General features: G+C 37.4%; 1 protein-coding gene across 3 annotated transcripts in view; it reads right to left on the reverse strand.

The window, feature by feature from the left end:
* The window catches only part of FAM193A (family with sequence similarity 193 member A), an 81,673-nt gene that overhangs the window by 45,049 nt on the left and 19,857 nt on the right, over positions 1-16,767 (reverse strand). For all 3 annotated transcript variants that reach the window (XM_052780636.1, XM_052780635.1, XM_052780637.1), the window contains exons 2-3: positions 3,432-3,497; positions 472-717 (exon numbers count right to left, since the gene is read on the reverse strand). In XM_052780636.1, coding sequence (XP_052636596.1) covers positions 472-717; positions 3,432-3,497 — 312 coding nt within the window. The remainder of the gene's footprint in view (positions 1-471; positions 718-3,431; positions 3,498-16,767) is intronic.

The raw sequence follows: 16,767 nt of genomic DNA on the forward strand, positions 1-16,767 counted from the left end.
AGACACATGCAGGAAGGTGGAAGTGCAAGTGCAGTGACTCAGGAACACCACTGAAAGAACAAGGAAAATTCAGACAGTTTACCTCACAAAGGGGGGGAAGTACACATGAGCAGACATAGAATAGAAAAAAAGTATAATGATTAAAGTTGCATTGGTAAGAGTAGAAGAAACAGAATTTTAAGTAAAGGGGAAAAGGACAACATATGAGATCCAATAAACTGAAAGGGTAAAAAACCAGCAAGAAACAAATCCAAGCCTTGCTCTACTCAAAAATCTAGAATTCAGAATCAGAATTCCTCATTTTTGGAACAACTTGCCTGTTCAGCTTAGCTCATAGGAAAACCAACTCAAAATCTCCTAAAACATTTTCTAAGCATTTACAGCTTAAGTGGTTCCAAAGCACTAAGTAGCATTCAGCCCATCATAACAACATATCTTCTTAGTCTACTGAACTGAAATACTTCGACTTACCACAAGAGATTGCTCTATTGTAGCATGCCTTTCCTCCTTTTCGACTGTTCGTCGACAGTCTGGACACACCCACAGTGGAAGATGCAGCATATTGTTTGCTTTTGGAGATGTGGAAAGTGCTGTTTTGCTAGAATTTTTTATTCCGCTCTCTGAAAGCGAAGTATCTTTTCGTTCACTTCTACAAAGAAGACAATGCTCGCCAGTTGTATATGGTGCCCTTTGGCCCAAGCCAAAGGTAAATGGTGTCTAGAAATAAATGTTTTGATAGATAATTGGTTATTCACAGAATACATACCAGAAAAACTTATTCTGAGATTGAAAAAAAAAAAACCAAACCATATTTTAACAGTCATCATTAAATGGTGAATATTTGGAGTGTCCCAAGATCAAACACAGCAGTGTTAATAACCATGTGGCAAACAATTTTGATTATGAATACACTCCCATTTAAAAAGTAATGTTTTTAGTGAGCATGGACTACAGCCTTCCCCTCTAAAATAGTTCAGCCTAGATGCAATAATCTAGAAAGTAAAATAAAAAAAGGGATAGTACAATTCCTTTTACTGTTGTCATTCTTAGAGATAAAAGGAAAATAACTGCTCTTTGAAGTTCTGCATCACCTCCTCTTTCAATACTAACTGAAACAAAGATACTTTCAGTTAAGCTTGTTACAAAATAAAAGCTTAATTCAGTTTTAACAAACACAATCAGTAGGGTCTTAAAATCCACTGTCAGCTATTGAATAAAGTAGACTTGGTAACTTATGAGGACAGAGGTAGTTCAAAACTTAGTTTCTCTTCAAAGATACTCCTGTGCATGAAGTTATGGTTCTGCCATGAGATGCTGATTATTCACCAAGACTGATACTCAAAAACACATCAAGCAGAACAAGTGAAACAGAACCCATTCTATTAATGAATAGAACAACACATCTTGTAACGGTGGAATCAGATTTGTCCATTTATATTATAGCTACTAGCTGTGCCTTAATTAGCAAGATCTTCTATGTAAGCCTCAAAATAGTGAAATTCTTTCTCAAAGAAAAGGCAAAACTTAAATAAGTTATTGAACCATTCCTCTAGATACTGCTCCCACCCCAATACCAATAAAAATACTGCTTTAAAGATCCTGTAGGGCTGAACTGCACAAGCACAGGTGAAAAGTTCTTTAGGGCAAAGGACTAGTTGAAGCTATAGCACAATTCACTAACTCTCTTGTCTTCACAGCAACAACAAATCAATTCCCTATTGCTGACATCTGAAGAAAAACAGCACAGCATTACAAACTCTGATTTTCATGTTCTTTGCATTTATAAAACTGACAGACTCAGCAACATGGAAAGAAAAACTGAGAATTCTAGACATCAAAAAAGACACACCGAATTTATCTCCACAAGTATCTTCTCCTTCAGAAGTTCATGAGAAATTTAAGTTAACAGTTTTAGTAAGAACAGCTAATCTCTTTACTCACTGATGCCACTTCAAGAATTCCCACCTAAGCACTGAGGCAAGAAAAAGAACACAATTTCTCCAGGTATCTACTGCAGGTTTTCAGAAAACATTCTCAGGAGGGAAGACTCGCTCTGCCTCCTGAAAGGCGGGAACCATCCCCTTATTGGCTCTACAAGCATGAACAGATTCCTCAAGTTAGACATTCCTCTTGGCTGACCTGCGCTCAACTACAGATCTTATTAATGGCTAAAAAACCTGCAACCAGGAGGCCATGGCTGCTCATCTCCTTAGCCCTCAAAGTTTCCTTGTTAAAATAAAATTTTTTTGAAGCCAGATTAAGTCTCTGTTGGAATGATGACATCTTTATAGCTATTGCAAGTAAACCCTTCTGAACATCATCTGCAGTCCATCTTGCGACAAGTAGGAAAAGCAGAGGACAAAAATGTAAAAGTTCAGAAGTTAAGACAACCTGACACTTACTCTTTTGCAAAGGTAAGGGTCGTGGCAAACATATCCCAGCCATGGTGCAAATACTTCTAGAGGTTAAGACTTGTGTGTGTAATTTACTTAAAGTTGCATCATAATCATTAAAAAAGCAATGGCAAACACAGCAGGAACAACAATCTTAATTCTGGCCACTTCACAGACTCAGTAAAACGCTAACAATCTCCCAGTTGGGCCCATATTTACAACAACTATGAAGTTCAAATGAAAGCACTTGGTTCCTACAGCACAATGCAACTCAACTGCTAAGAATGAACATTTCTGAGCAGTTTATTTCTAACAAAATTGACAGTTAGAACCTTGACAAAATCTAGACCATAAGTATCTCAGATTCCCCTTGCGGCTCTGTCATACTAAAATGAAGCTATGAATTGCAGTTTCTTATTTATTTAAAAGATGATGAATGCAGTGACTGTTCATGTGACCATTTCAACACAAGCAATAAACTCTTCCTGGATTAGATGAGCTTGGAATTAGGTCACATATATATCTGTATGTGTCTTCTGTGTAATCAGAGCAAAGTGTACATTTTGAGAAAAGCAAGATATTTTTCCACTAGTCAAGCTTCAAAAAATGTGTGAAGCATCTCTGCAAGAAAACACCCAGTCTCACTTTCTCTCTGAAACATGTTCGGATGTAACATTCATAAATGAAAGCTGGAAGTAGGACAAGCTGGAACAGAAATAACTGCATCTCTGCTACGTATTTAGATTTATTTCCAAGAATAACTTGTTACCATAAAACTGCACTTTTTTTTTTTTTACATCCATGTCCAATTTCAAGATTATAACAATAACATTTTACTTTAGAAATAGTAGCTTTCACTGCTTTTTAAAGCTTGAATAGTGAAGTCATCAGAAACTGACTTCAGTTAGCCAAGTTCCAATCTCAAACAGAAATCCCTTTGGAGAGTTTTCTCTAGTACGTTTAATACTGTTTAATACCTTCTCCTGTTAGCAAATAATTCTGCTATCATATACACCCCCAAAATTTGGCTGCACATACCTGAGAAACACCTGTGAACTCTGATCCAACAGAACTGTCTGTAAACTGTGTACCATTTAGCGAAACCTGGAAAAAATTAATAGTACATCGGTTATAATAGTTGGGTTTAATGCTAAAAGAGCATTAAAAAAAATTAAACAACAAAACCTTCCCCTGCATGAGGGTTGATAAAACAGCTTTTGAAACCTGAATGATTGTTTGACTACAGAGATGGAAAGCCCCTTTTCTTTTGTAATAAAAGTTTCACAGATGCAAAAGTTTACAATTTATGTATTTTAAAAACTTTTGCACTATAGCTGATTTATTAGCAACTCTGAGATGAAAGAATTGATACAGGAAAAAAAGCAAGTTATAAGCTAAATGACATTTTTCCTTCTGTATTTGATTGTTTGCATTTAGCTTTTAAACTTCTATTGTGAATCGAGACAATTACCAAAGATTCTTGCCTTTTGAAAGTTGAATACAATACTGCTTAGAAAAATATGCAGTGTTAACCAGGAAGACTCTTCCACAGCAAGCCTCCAACTGGCATTCAGCTATTCCGCCACAGCAGCCTTCCTCCTGCCCCAGGTTATAATTCATACAGAAACCTCTCAGAGGTCTCTTCTATACCTTGTTTCTCCACAAGTGTTACAGAGACTACACCAGATATCAATGAAGTGCCTTTCACAATCCCCAAGTGTTTTCATACAGCATTATTTGAGGACACTAAAACAAGAGTAAAGTTAAGACAGCATACAAATTCAAGTCAGTGACAATGAAGAGTCCTAGATCACAATGACTCGAAGAAAAGGCATTTGATTTAAAAAAAAAAAAAAAAAAAAGGGCGGGGGGATAAAGTCAGTCAATTATTTTATTCTTTATTTTCCCTCCTCTTGGGCACTGGTTTATCTCTTGAATTTCAGATATAATTTACCTCATGCCTCTGTTCCACCTTTCACATGTTTTTGCTAACCTCTTTTTGCTCTCCAGTTTTCTACCTACTATTGCCTGCCATTATTGTGGTCTTTAGAGGGGTCTTAGAAATATTAAAAACCAGTCTGTTTAACATAGGAACCTCCACATCTTGTGTGTTGGATTTACAGAGTTCAGAAAATATTTTTACCCTGCTACCAAACCAGAAACTCAAACTGGAGCCTCCTCCAGTACAAAGGAATGTCCTTGAGTTTTACACAGGCACAGAATTACCGACTGCTCAGTTTACAGAGCCAGCGAGATTATTGCAGAGTCATTGTCTTCAGCCAGATTTTTCCAAGGCAAAGTAGAGGATAAAACACCATCTTCAAGTAACTGCTAGAAAAGATACAGATAAGAAGCTACACAACTTCACTTACATACCCTATGCTAACATTCAAGAGTAGGTATTTAAGAAAACATGCTCACATGCAAGTCAAGCATCTCAGATCTAAAATCATGGGAGCAAAAATGCTGATGTGGAACAAGTTCCCTATTTTTATTCAGCTACTTTCCAAAAAGTGGTAAAAAGAAAAGGTCTTCTGAATTAAAGAAAGTCGTCTTCACCAAGAAAAGAAACCCTCCAGTACTGGAGGTCCACTGGTTATTGACATGCATATGCATTCAAGAAAAAAAGAAACCAGTAAGAAAGTTTAGAATGAAATTGTTATCTGCAGTTCAAAAAAAATTTCAGGGGGGAAAATTCAAAAAAGACAAGTTTATCCAAAAACATTATCTATTCATTAAGGGAGTACATTTACCTTCTTTACATTCAAGACAGTGAAAACAAGAAATGCATGAGCCATCACATTTAAACATGCAGATGTTGAATGACCAAGCTGAAGGCAGTCAGAAATGTTACAAAAGCAAAAACAAAACCAGTGGGAGGTTTCTGTTATCCACCAAATGTCACAGGATGCCAAGACAAAATACTGAACATCAGGAGTGATGGCTTCATGGAATGAGTTGTCATGCTACTAAAAAAAGAAAAGGCATCTCTTGATCCTAAGCACTGTGCAGAATTGGGTTCAAAAATATTAGTGTAAACCCCCCAGAATTTAGTGGTGACCTAAATATCTGCAGGAGGAACAAACACCAAGGAATTTAAAGAAAGGAATCAGAGAAATAGGAAGAAACTTAAAGGGAATAATCAAAAATTGTCTGTAGGCAATGAGATTTAAGACATTGCATGTGATGCTTAGAGCAAATATAAAAATCACAAAGAAAACTTGAGTGGGGGTGAATAATGACATGACAGGCAAGGGTAGGAGATGACTAAATAGCATATTAGAGAAAACATTAAAAGAATCTTGTAGAAGTTGTCCAAATGGGGCTCAAACAATAGCAAGCTAAAAACAGACAGAGAGAAAAAAAATACGAGACAGTCTCACAAATAATTTAAGGAAGTGAGGAAAAAAAGTATAAAAACTACAACTAAATCCTTTTTCAAGGCACATGAGGAGCAAGGAGCAGTAGGTAGCCTGTCAGGATCTCCAAGTCTAAACTAAGCAAACAAATAAATGCATTAAAAAAAATGCTCAAACAAGCAAAGGTCGTGTTAGAAACACCAGATTTATTTTTCACATCTTCACGTTCACTATGGAGGAGTTTAAAGATATTCTCCCAGTGAAAGGCTTCTTTATGGAAGATGCATTAGAGGATCTGTTTCAAAGCAAAACACTGCTAGAAAAAAGTGTGGAGCAAATGGTCAACTCAAAAATCAGCAAAGCACCAAGAGCGGATGACATTCAGCCAAGAGTCCTGAAGAAGCTCAAGGACGTTACAGTTGCAGTAATGATTTCAGTATGTTAACACTTGCTTTATGCTTCACCATTACTAGAGGAGTAGAAGAAAATGATTTTTTTTTAAATATTTATTTTTTAAGCTTTCAAAAGAGATCCAGGAAACTGCATTTATCTAAAGTCTGTAGCAAGAAAGTGCCCGAGATGACAAAGTTAACTAATAGAACTAAATTCTTCATGTTACTAAAGAGACTGGAGAATGGCAGAAGGACCTTACAAGATCTAGTTACTGGGCCATATGTTGACAGATATAACTCTGTGTGCAGAGATTTAAAGAAGTGACAAGCTAGACAGCTGTCACTTCTGGACAACCCTAACTTTTTTTTTTTTTTTTTAAATTAAAGAAAACTTATTTTTACAGTCCTGAGTATCCTTTTCAAAGTTTTATGTTTTAAAAAAAACTATTTCACGAAAATAAGTGCCAGAAAGAAGGCTGACATGGATCAGGAACATGGGACTCTCTGCACGCACTCTTCACCATAATGGAAAGGGGGGTTGGGGCACGGAATCTTTCTGTTCTTTCTATAAATGTTATTTACAATGGAAAAGATATATGGAAATACTGTTTTTCTTGCAAGCTGCTGTCACACTAACTCACCCTGTCTAAAATGTTAATTTTCTGGAGAATAAGGCATACACCACCTTAGCAGAATATAATTTGTACCAGAAAGTACAAAGAAAGTGAAAATCACAGCTTAAACAATAGTGCTTGATTTCACCTGAATGACCTTGAAAAACCAGTTGAGCAATTAGAACATAAGCACTCAAAGACTGCCATGATTTGCTCTAACAGCCTGTCACTATCAAAATCAGATCTTCAGTGGGCTGAGTGACATATTTACTAGACAACACACCCCCATCTTTCTCGCAGTTGAAGCCTGGTGAAGTCACACAAACATCATGAAAGTGAGAGTGATGCAATGTCTCAGGAGAGCTCAGGTAAAGAAAAGCACAGGAGGAATATTTAGATTTGGCTCATCATCACTGAACCCTAAACAAGTTCAACGGAAGTGTGATGCTCAAAAAATATGCAGGATTTAATCAAATTTCTCATGGGGGAAAACAGCTAGAAAATATTGCACTTATTTTCTCAGGCGCATTAAGAAATATACAGATTAGGGAAAAAAAATGTTACCAAGAGACGATAAAGGCTACACTTTATTCTACAAGGTCCTAATATAACAAAGGTATTCCATACCACTTGAATTAATTCCCTTTTTTTCTACATAGGTGTCGTGAAATCAGCCCAGAGTGGGGAAAGAAATGCACCACCACATTAGGGAGATGAAAAATTAAGTTTGTTAAAACATTTGAAACAACACATTTTCTTAAGTGTCTGAGTAACACTAAAGGAAGGTACTGCCCTTAACCCTTGCTAACCCCTCAAAACCCATCAGGATGTTTTGTCTATGCCACTTGCTCTCCTGCCTACACTTTTTATGCCAAAACCCATTTGCCACAGCTGTTCTGTGCTAAGCCTTCTCCGGCACTTCCAGTCACCGAGCACACTATGACATTGCTCTGCAGCTTCACATAGCAGCTCTGTCTCGCTTCCCACCGCTGTCACCCAACGCTGTTTGGGAGGCAGCAGTCAAGTCGCACTCGCTGGTGAAGACCTCCCTCCCCACAGCCCGAGTGAAGCTCTAACTTGGGTGCTCTCCAGTCGCAGGCTGAGCTGTTCCTCTCCTCTCCCAGGCACAGCTAAATTGGTCACAGAACTGCTGCTGGCAGATGAGTGACACTTAAAAAATCCTAAGTGATTTTCAGATATGAAGAAAGATTTCTTTATGCCTTCAGTTCAAGATATAGGAAACTATCCAATAAATGAAAATTTAGGATCCTTTCTCCCTAATCCCAACTGATTTAAGGATAACCCATCCTGGAAGTCAAACGCACGGATGAGGGGTTCAACAGTAGGTAGCAAAATCTGATGCAGGACATCTCTGGACAGGTTAAGATGTGGAAAGGGACACAGGAGGAGAATTATTTTACACACGCACCATGGTTCTTTTCTCCATTCATCTAGTACCAAGCACCGTCAGACAGGACAGCATGCTGGCCAGACCTCTAGCACAGCAAGGTTTTGGGGTTTGTTTGCTTTAAACATTGCTCCTGAACATTGTCAGTAGTGACCATAGTCTCTACGGTAACAGTAGCCTCTACAGAAGGTATATTACAGCACTGAAGAGATATTATAATGTAAAAACCAGCAGTAAACTATCAACACTTACCCCTTCCTTAATCCTTTTTTAAATCCACATTATACCTAGTTAACATCTGGTACAGCCCAGTTTTTCAGAGGAAGAGCAAACTGAAACAGATCTACTTGGCAGTGTCATCACTCTTGCCTATGTGATTTCATCTATTTCAACAGTCTGGTTATTTTTCATCTGCTATGCTTTAAGAAATCCATGAACATTTTTTAAAGCATTGGAAGTACCCATCCAAGAGACTAAGCAAAATACTTCTGGTTTCTCACAGAAAAGGTTGTCTTTGCTACACTCTGGACAGACCAGTTCCACGCACCACATGAAAGTAAGAACAAACTCATCCACCAAAATACCATAAAGCCCTGCAAGATATCAACTACTGCAAAAACCAAAGCAAAATAAAGCATATGCCTAATAAAGCAGAAAACTACCTGCACTACAAAAAACAGTGTACTCCATTTTTTCATGAAAGTAGTTGTTGTTAAGGGTGGTATAACACTGAAAGAAATGGTCCAGGAAGGTCTTGGAATTAGATGAGTATCACTCAGAACTATATTCAGGACTCCTCTCGAAGAGGATGACCACATTACTACTGCAGCTATGTGTATATTTACGGTCAATATTGACATGGCCAAGAAATGTAGAAGTGTCCTCTGACTGGGTCTGCTGCACTCAGCGAGGGGCTGGCCCCAGGTGACTAATGGTCCCTGTCCATGGTCATGAAAGTCTGACGCCAAAGTAGCAGGTGAACAGGACATTTTTCTCACAGAAGGTAAGGTAGAAGTCTAAAGATTTTTTTTTTTCATTGTTAAATAACCCCCCAAAGTACTAGGGGTTTTGCAGTAAGAGGACATGTCCTTTTACAAAAGCATACTAAAATGGTATTTTAAAAAAGATTAAATAAGAGTTTTCTTCCTAGCACTGGTGTATGAAGAATGCAAAATTAACATGCCCAACAACAGGCAGGAAAATGATCAGTAATATGCAACACATTTCCAGTTTCACTGGCACAGCAACACTCAAGAAACTCAAGCAGCTATCAGAGTTTATTATTATAATTTCAGAGAAAAAAAAATTCTTTTGACATCAGTTACACAAAATCCAATTCCATAAAGCTTTTAAGCAGTAGCTTGGAAATTGGTAAATGATTGACAACAGTGAAAAGTTCAGAGGTTCCTACTTCCAAATATAGTCATGGTTTAATGTGATGCAGTAGTGAAACACGCCTTTGGTTTTGGGGGGACAGGTTGTATATGAATAAAGACCACCAAATAGTTGTAACTGTAACAATAGAAGATGAACAAACTACCATAGTATCCCTCCCTGATTTAGAAGCAGGAGTGTTTTGCTTAAGAAATTGACATTATAAACACCTAAATTTTTAACATGATAATCACACATCTCAATGACACTGAACAGAATGCAGTTATACTTACAACACACGATTGCTTGCCAGGGAGTCTCGGTATTATAGGAGAGAGACTGACAGAAAAAGTGATTATTGATTAGCTGCAAACGTCACCAACAGGGAAAGCTGTGAAGGTTTCCTACACAAAAAGATCCTTATTTTTACTAAGGATGCTGAAGTACCAAACAGAAACCAGAGAAAGCAAAGACGAGGTGATAATAATTAAAATTCAAATATCCACATTAAGGCAGCCAACATGTGATCTGGCCAATTGATTAATTTTGCGGACTGTTAATCCATTTTACCAAGCATGCTATTCTGGGCATTAATACTCACAAACAGGTAAGTTATCCTTTCCCAGCCCAGCCTGCATTATTCTCATGTAGTCCACATTCTTGAGATTGGAAGACTGTTCAATGAAGAAAAATATATCCATAAACAGGTCAGTGATGCATGAAGTCAGTCCCTTGGTACTCCTTTAAAACGCTACCGGACTACGCGCAATTTCAGAGAGCCTTTAAATCTTTACATCAGTTATCAGGGATACAGAAAAGTGAAGGCTACAGAAGAACAAGCATTCCAAAGAGCGTCACAAGGCTTTTGTGACTCTCTGGATACCCAAAATTGAAATACAAAATCTGAATATTACACTCAAATATAAATAAACTACCTTTTAGGTCTGAAATAATTAAGTAGCAGGAGAAAGAGAAGTTGCCAGAAGTTGAACAACAGCCAAGAGTAAAGCGTTAGTGAGAAACCTGGCAGAGGCTCCAGATGGCAGAAAGCACTGCACATCAATACAGCTAACGTGTCGACTCAACCCTTACTTATGCTGGTATCTAATACACAGCACATTTATGTTCAATAGCTATCGTACTTCACAGAAATCATTAACATCATACCAGAGAGCTCAGTCAAATATATAACCTTACCATACTGTTCTGAATTAGAAATAAGCCAAAACTCCACTCGACAGCCAAGGAGCTAAGCATGACGTGACTGCACACCCCCCTCCTGGTCACAGAGGACATTTGTGGAAGCAGATTTGCTGCAGAACACCATCTTAGCTGTGAGATACATCAACTAGCTATGATAACCAACAGCGTGTTACTAAAACTGATTTATGTATGATCTTGTGTATATACATTTGGACAGGGCAAGTTGGAAATATTGTGACTGTAAAGTACACTAGCCCATTTTGTCATGCTCCCTCCATCATGCTTAGCCAGCGGGAATCATGCACTCAAGGGCTAACCACAGGAAATAACCTATGAAGGGGGAAGGGAGACAATGCTGGCAGCAGGAAAAGATAATTCATCTAACTTGAGAATTCGCACTCGTTTTGTTTGTAAAGACAAGCAAAAGATCGGAAAATGCCAAGCAGATAGCACCACTGTTGCACTCAATTACAAACCCAAATACTTGTTCAAGGAGCTAACAAGGCTGCTGTCAAGCAGGTCACTCATTTAGGCCTCCAAAAGGTGAAGTATGGTATTACTTCATATTAGGAACAACATATTAAGATAAATCTATTAAAAGTTTTTAAGATATATTTAGCAATAGACAGTCATCATATTAATTCAAAATTAGGTACTCACTATCCAAGCATCTCCACAGAAAATTCTTACGAGCAAAATGTTTCTATTCCTTTTGATTTGTGCTACTGCTAAAATAGTTTGTGAGATCCCAGGTAAATCCCTCTTTAGCCAATGTAACAAATAGGTTTCTTGTTTGTAATTTTCCTCATTATTCATATACAGTCAACATTGCAAGACTTCAGTAATTTCAGTGACACTTCTATTGCAATTTCAATCTTTTTAATGTAATAACATTGACTTCCAGTGTTTTCTTTATTAAGTAAAATCACATAATTACAGAATTTGACTAACCTGCAAGACAGGTTCTCTGAAGGCTTTCCGTCTTCAACAAGTCATATTATTAAAACTTATCACTTGGATTTAAGTAAACACAACACGGTATTTCCACAGCTTAGTAAAAGCTATTCCTAAAATAAATTGTTGATGTCAAACAAGCTGACAAGCTGAGGGTGGGGAGTCTTAATCTAGAAAGCTCGATCTACCTTGCATATAGATAACAAAGCAAGTTTACTATGACTGACTCAAAACCCCAACAAAATTATTCCTCTCCCCACACCCCCAAGATCCCAAACCTGATTTGCTTCTTCTCCAGCAGTGAAATCCCTTAGGACCTTTGCTACTAAGTCAAAGCATCAAAGGAGTTTTCAACAGAAACTGAGATTATTTCAAAGGAAATACTTTTTCCAGTTGAAGCCTTTATAGATGTTCAATCTAGGGAGAGGAATTATAAAAAGTGTAAGTAGTGTAAGTAGTAGGCATATACGGGACTTGTTCAAAAAGACCAATACTTTCTGATTCAGCAGAAGTTATGAGTTAAGAGTGAGGTTGGGGTGGGTGGAGAGGCTGTCCCTGTCTCACCCATTTTTGGAGATACCCTAAAACAGAACAAGATGACAAGTCTCTACTAACCCCTGCTAAAACTCAAGTTTAAGTTACTTGGCCAACAAGACCTTGTGTCAAAGAATTTTTATAAAATGTAACTATTTACAGGCTCATCACAGGGGCAGGGGGAGAAGGAGGGTAAGTCACCTGTACACAGCCCTGTTTTTCAACACAAGGCATAATATTAGTACTTGGAGAAAGTTAAAGGCATTTTTTTCCCCCATGGTTTGGCAAAGTGCTGGTCATGCACTGTTAGCATCATCCGGATCAAATACATAGATAACTTTAACAAGTCAGTGCAAAAAGTATACGTAATCAAGGGTTTGTTTTGTTTTCAGTATGACCAGACACACACAAAAGCCTCAAAAACAGAGCTGGGAGGAAGGAAATCAGACAGCACTGAACAATGCAGAATAGGAAGAAAACCAGTCTTCCTTCTACTTGTAGTTCTTTAAGGACTCAGGTCCTCTGAAAATAGGTAAAAGCAACACTTTTGGTAGATTTACACAGAACCGATTATTTACCTACTGCATCTTTTTTTCCTTTGGGTCCTCAGAGCCAAGGTATAACAATTCTACTCTAGCACAGTAATCAGAATAGACTGAAGTCTAAACAGCTACTTAAATGCACAAACCACAAACCCATCAAACCTTGACTGTCAAAAAGCTATACTCAGAAACACATCCATCTTAAATGAAATAAGCTACTCTGCAAATAAAGGTGCCTGAAACTATCTTGGGAAAGTTTTTTTCAGTAGTACCTCAAAAAGACAACTTTGAGGTAGTACTTTCAAAAAAACACAGATACTGTTATTCTGTAATGAGTTTTAAGGGAGCAACATCTATATTCTGTGCCCTTCCTCTCACGCATTCTTCAATAGCACACTCAATTTTTCTTTTAGCTGAATCAATCTAAAACACACCCTTCAGGAAATGAGCATCTGTTAAGAATACGAAGTTCACAGGTTATAGTGCCACAATATGAAAATGTTAGCACACACAAAAAAGCTATGATCTCTGCAGGAACTAGGAAGCATTCACAAACCAAAATTAAAAAGATGAAACTCTGATCTGTAACACATTATAAGACAGAATGATCTACAATCGCTTAACTTTTTAACTGCAAGTTAAAGCAAGGTTATACTCAAAAGAAGAGGTTTTTCATCTATTTTGTTTTATTACACAAGGACAAATTACTTCCTTGGACATTAATTTGAATGATGCAGTCAAACTATTCATTCCATGAAACTTACAGATGAGTATATTCATTCCTACCTCAACCACTGCAATAAAATCCACCACCAGCACCCTTTTTTAAAAAAAGTCTGGTGTGACAACTAATCACTATCAAATAATACCCTAAGGAAAAAAAAAAAAAAAAGAAAAAAAAAAAAAGAAATACACAGTTGCTTTGTAGAATGACGTGTCCAGACCCTACCAGAAGTCCTGCTGTGCTCTGTAGACACTCTAAGTTGAATTCCACCACTAAAAACAAAGCTACATAAGCTGTACTTAAGAAAAATATTAAGCACCGCCTGCCACATGATCTCATGAAATTTGTATTAACAAAGGCCAAAGACCTTCCTGAATTAATTCCTGTTTGGGTGCTTTTTCCAGAAGATATGATCTAGTGTAATCCCTATTCAAAGATTGCAAGTAGCAAATAAATGATCTAAACCAGAATTCATCTGGGCTCAGAATCAATTAGCAAATTTCATTATATTTGTTTACTCTCCATCATCACTTTTCTTCTGTTATGTATTCAGACACTTCTATCTGATGAGCCATTTATTCCTTACCTTCTGAGAAACTGGAAAGAGCTAGAAAACAGGTCCTTGGAACTCAGGAACACAGACAATTAGCATGGCCCTTTCTACTAGGTAGCCATAAGAACTGGTAGCACTCAGGAAGAAGTCTCTGCCGGATACAAAATAACCTCCCTACTCCTCTGTTTGATTGTGAATAGATTCAAGGATCAGGCTGGTCTGTCTTTTTTATACAAAATAGTGCAGCTAGGCACAGGCCATCAGCACAACCACCCCCAAGGTCAGTCTGTCTATCTAGCTAAGTCACACGAAATTTGGCAACACTTGCATGAATGCTGTTTGTTTGTAGCATATAACAAATACTGGTTTTCCTCAATCATCTGAGCGCTCTTATTATCCCTTTCCGAGTCATTATATCCTCTGGAAGCTTTATCAATAAAATTTCACATTTTCTTCCAAGTCAACACAAAAAGATCAACAGCATTAGCAGAATTCCCTGTATCCCACTAGCAATATACCCATTTACATTTAGTAACTGAAGGTTTTCCAGGACAAAAAGCTGGAAGATCCACATCATCTAGGAACAAAAATACTTCTATTGCATTCAGAAGTGAACAAGCTGAAGTCACCCTTACTTTTTTCAAAAGCAGTAAACACTAGATGCAGTGCTACCCCAACCCTGAAGATAAAACTCCCCAGCCGTCCCCATAGACCTGCATAAGTTCATTCTCAAGGAAAATGTATGCTTCCAAGCAACAGTTATTAATGTGATAGTGAACCTGCACCGACCGAAGTCTCTGATGGTTAGTGGTTAATTGCCTTCCAGTGGAGAAGGATCAATACAGGAGAAAGCAACAGATCCCTGATGCCATGAAAAGTGCCTATGCTTGCAAGTCCCATCTTGTCATTTTATCTTCCTTTCAACCTAAAACCGTCTCATCTTACAAAAAACTAAAAGTATCAGAATCGCAATTTATACCATGCTTAAATCTATAAACACATAGTAGAAAAATACGTATCATCTACAACACTGAAATTCACACTGTATTGCAATAAATGAAAGATATTGCTCTCAGGGGGTGGGGGGGTGGAAATAGAAGCCTAAAGCTGCACTTTTATCCAACTGTCAAACTTCACTTTGTAAACTACAAGTGTCACTGTTTGTACAAACGGGCAGCCCGCAGCTGATGAGCCATCTCCCCATAGCATCACAAAGAGAAAAAATTCACTTCCAGAATAAAACAAAACATTAGTTTTGGTCATTAAGAATTAATAATTTAAAAAAAAAAAATGTATCTGTAGTTAACCTTAAGGGAGGGAGTAAGGTAAAACAGGATTTATCATAGAAATATTACAGCTTTCTCAGCATACTAAAACAATGACCCTTTAGCAAAGAAATGGTGAAGACAGAAAGAATCAAAGCTGTACGTTTTGAAGTAAAAAAATGAAATACAAATCAGAAGGCTTCAAACTATGACATAAGCTTGTGCTCATCTTTTTTGTAATTATATCTTCATGCTTCTCAAAGAACAATGTTTTTAAACAGAACAAAACCCAAACTACAATAAGTATGAGGCTTTCAGTTCTCAAATCGTGTGTAACCAAGAAACTACAGCATGCCTATGCTTGCGCAACCAATTACTTAGCTAAATAAGACCATTTATTCAGATTAAAGCCAGCAGCAATTAATATCCTTATCTTCTTTGTATTTTGCATTGCATTGATCTGAAGTACTACAAATAAACTAAAAAATACATTATTAGAAATTGGTTATTTTTTAAGAATTATCACTGTGCACATCCATATTAAATGATTTGTACTAGTAATTCTGTAACTTCTTCCTTTCATCTTATTCAAATAATTATTCATATTTTACATTTTCAACTGTCAGAATTTTTCAATTCCCAGCTCCAAATTAAGAAATTTCACATCTTAAGGGAACATCAAAAAAAGTCAGAGACACTGATAAGTGTCTCGTGCTGTATTTGCAACCAAATATCCTTTCTGAGATTAATTCTCTATCAAGATTTGGAAGCGAATGGGGAGGATTTGGTTATACCAAGGGCTTATGCTCATCCCTAAGACTGTGACAAGGAAACACGATTCCAGGATGCACCACACTGTTTTCAAGAGACACTGGAAAGTATTAGTACTGCTTCGCAGCCCTCTGGAAGAGACCTCATTTGGTCAACCACCTTCAAGAAATGACTAACTGGAATAGACATGGTGACAGCCAAAGGGGGTCATCAGCAAGAGGCCTGGTTCAGTTAGCTTAGCAAAGCAATGAAGTTCTCTCTGTGAATGCACTGGGGTTGGGCGGAAGACCAGAATTAAACTGAGGACAGGAAAAGCAGAGTAAAATGTCCTGGAATACATTCAAACTGAAGTAAAAGACTATCAGTCACAGTATGAACGATGTAAAGCAGAACTAAAGATAGGGATAGTGAAGATCTATTTCAAATGAAGTTGAATCAGTTAATGAAAGGCATCTTATAGTATTTCTACAGATAGGCAATATGAAAAAAACTGCCCAGATCCCTTCACATTTTTATCACCATTCACATGAAAAAACTTTGCAGTTGCCCAAATATATTTGCAACTCAATTGTAATGTATGAGCTGCTGTCATGGTTTAACCCCAGCCAGCAACTAATCACTATGCAGCTGCTCACTCACTTCCCCCCACCCCGTGTGATGGCAGAGAGAATCAGGAAAAAA

The sequence above is a fragment of the Harpia harpyja genome, chromosome 2 (genome assembly GCF_026419915.1).
Source record: "Harpia harpyja isolate bHarHar1 chromosome 2, bHarHar1 primary haplotype, whole genome shotgun sequence".
Taxonomy (NCBI): Eukaryota; Metazoa; Chordata; class Aves; order Accipitriformes; family Accipitridae; genus Harpia; species Harpia harpyja.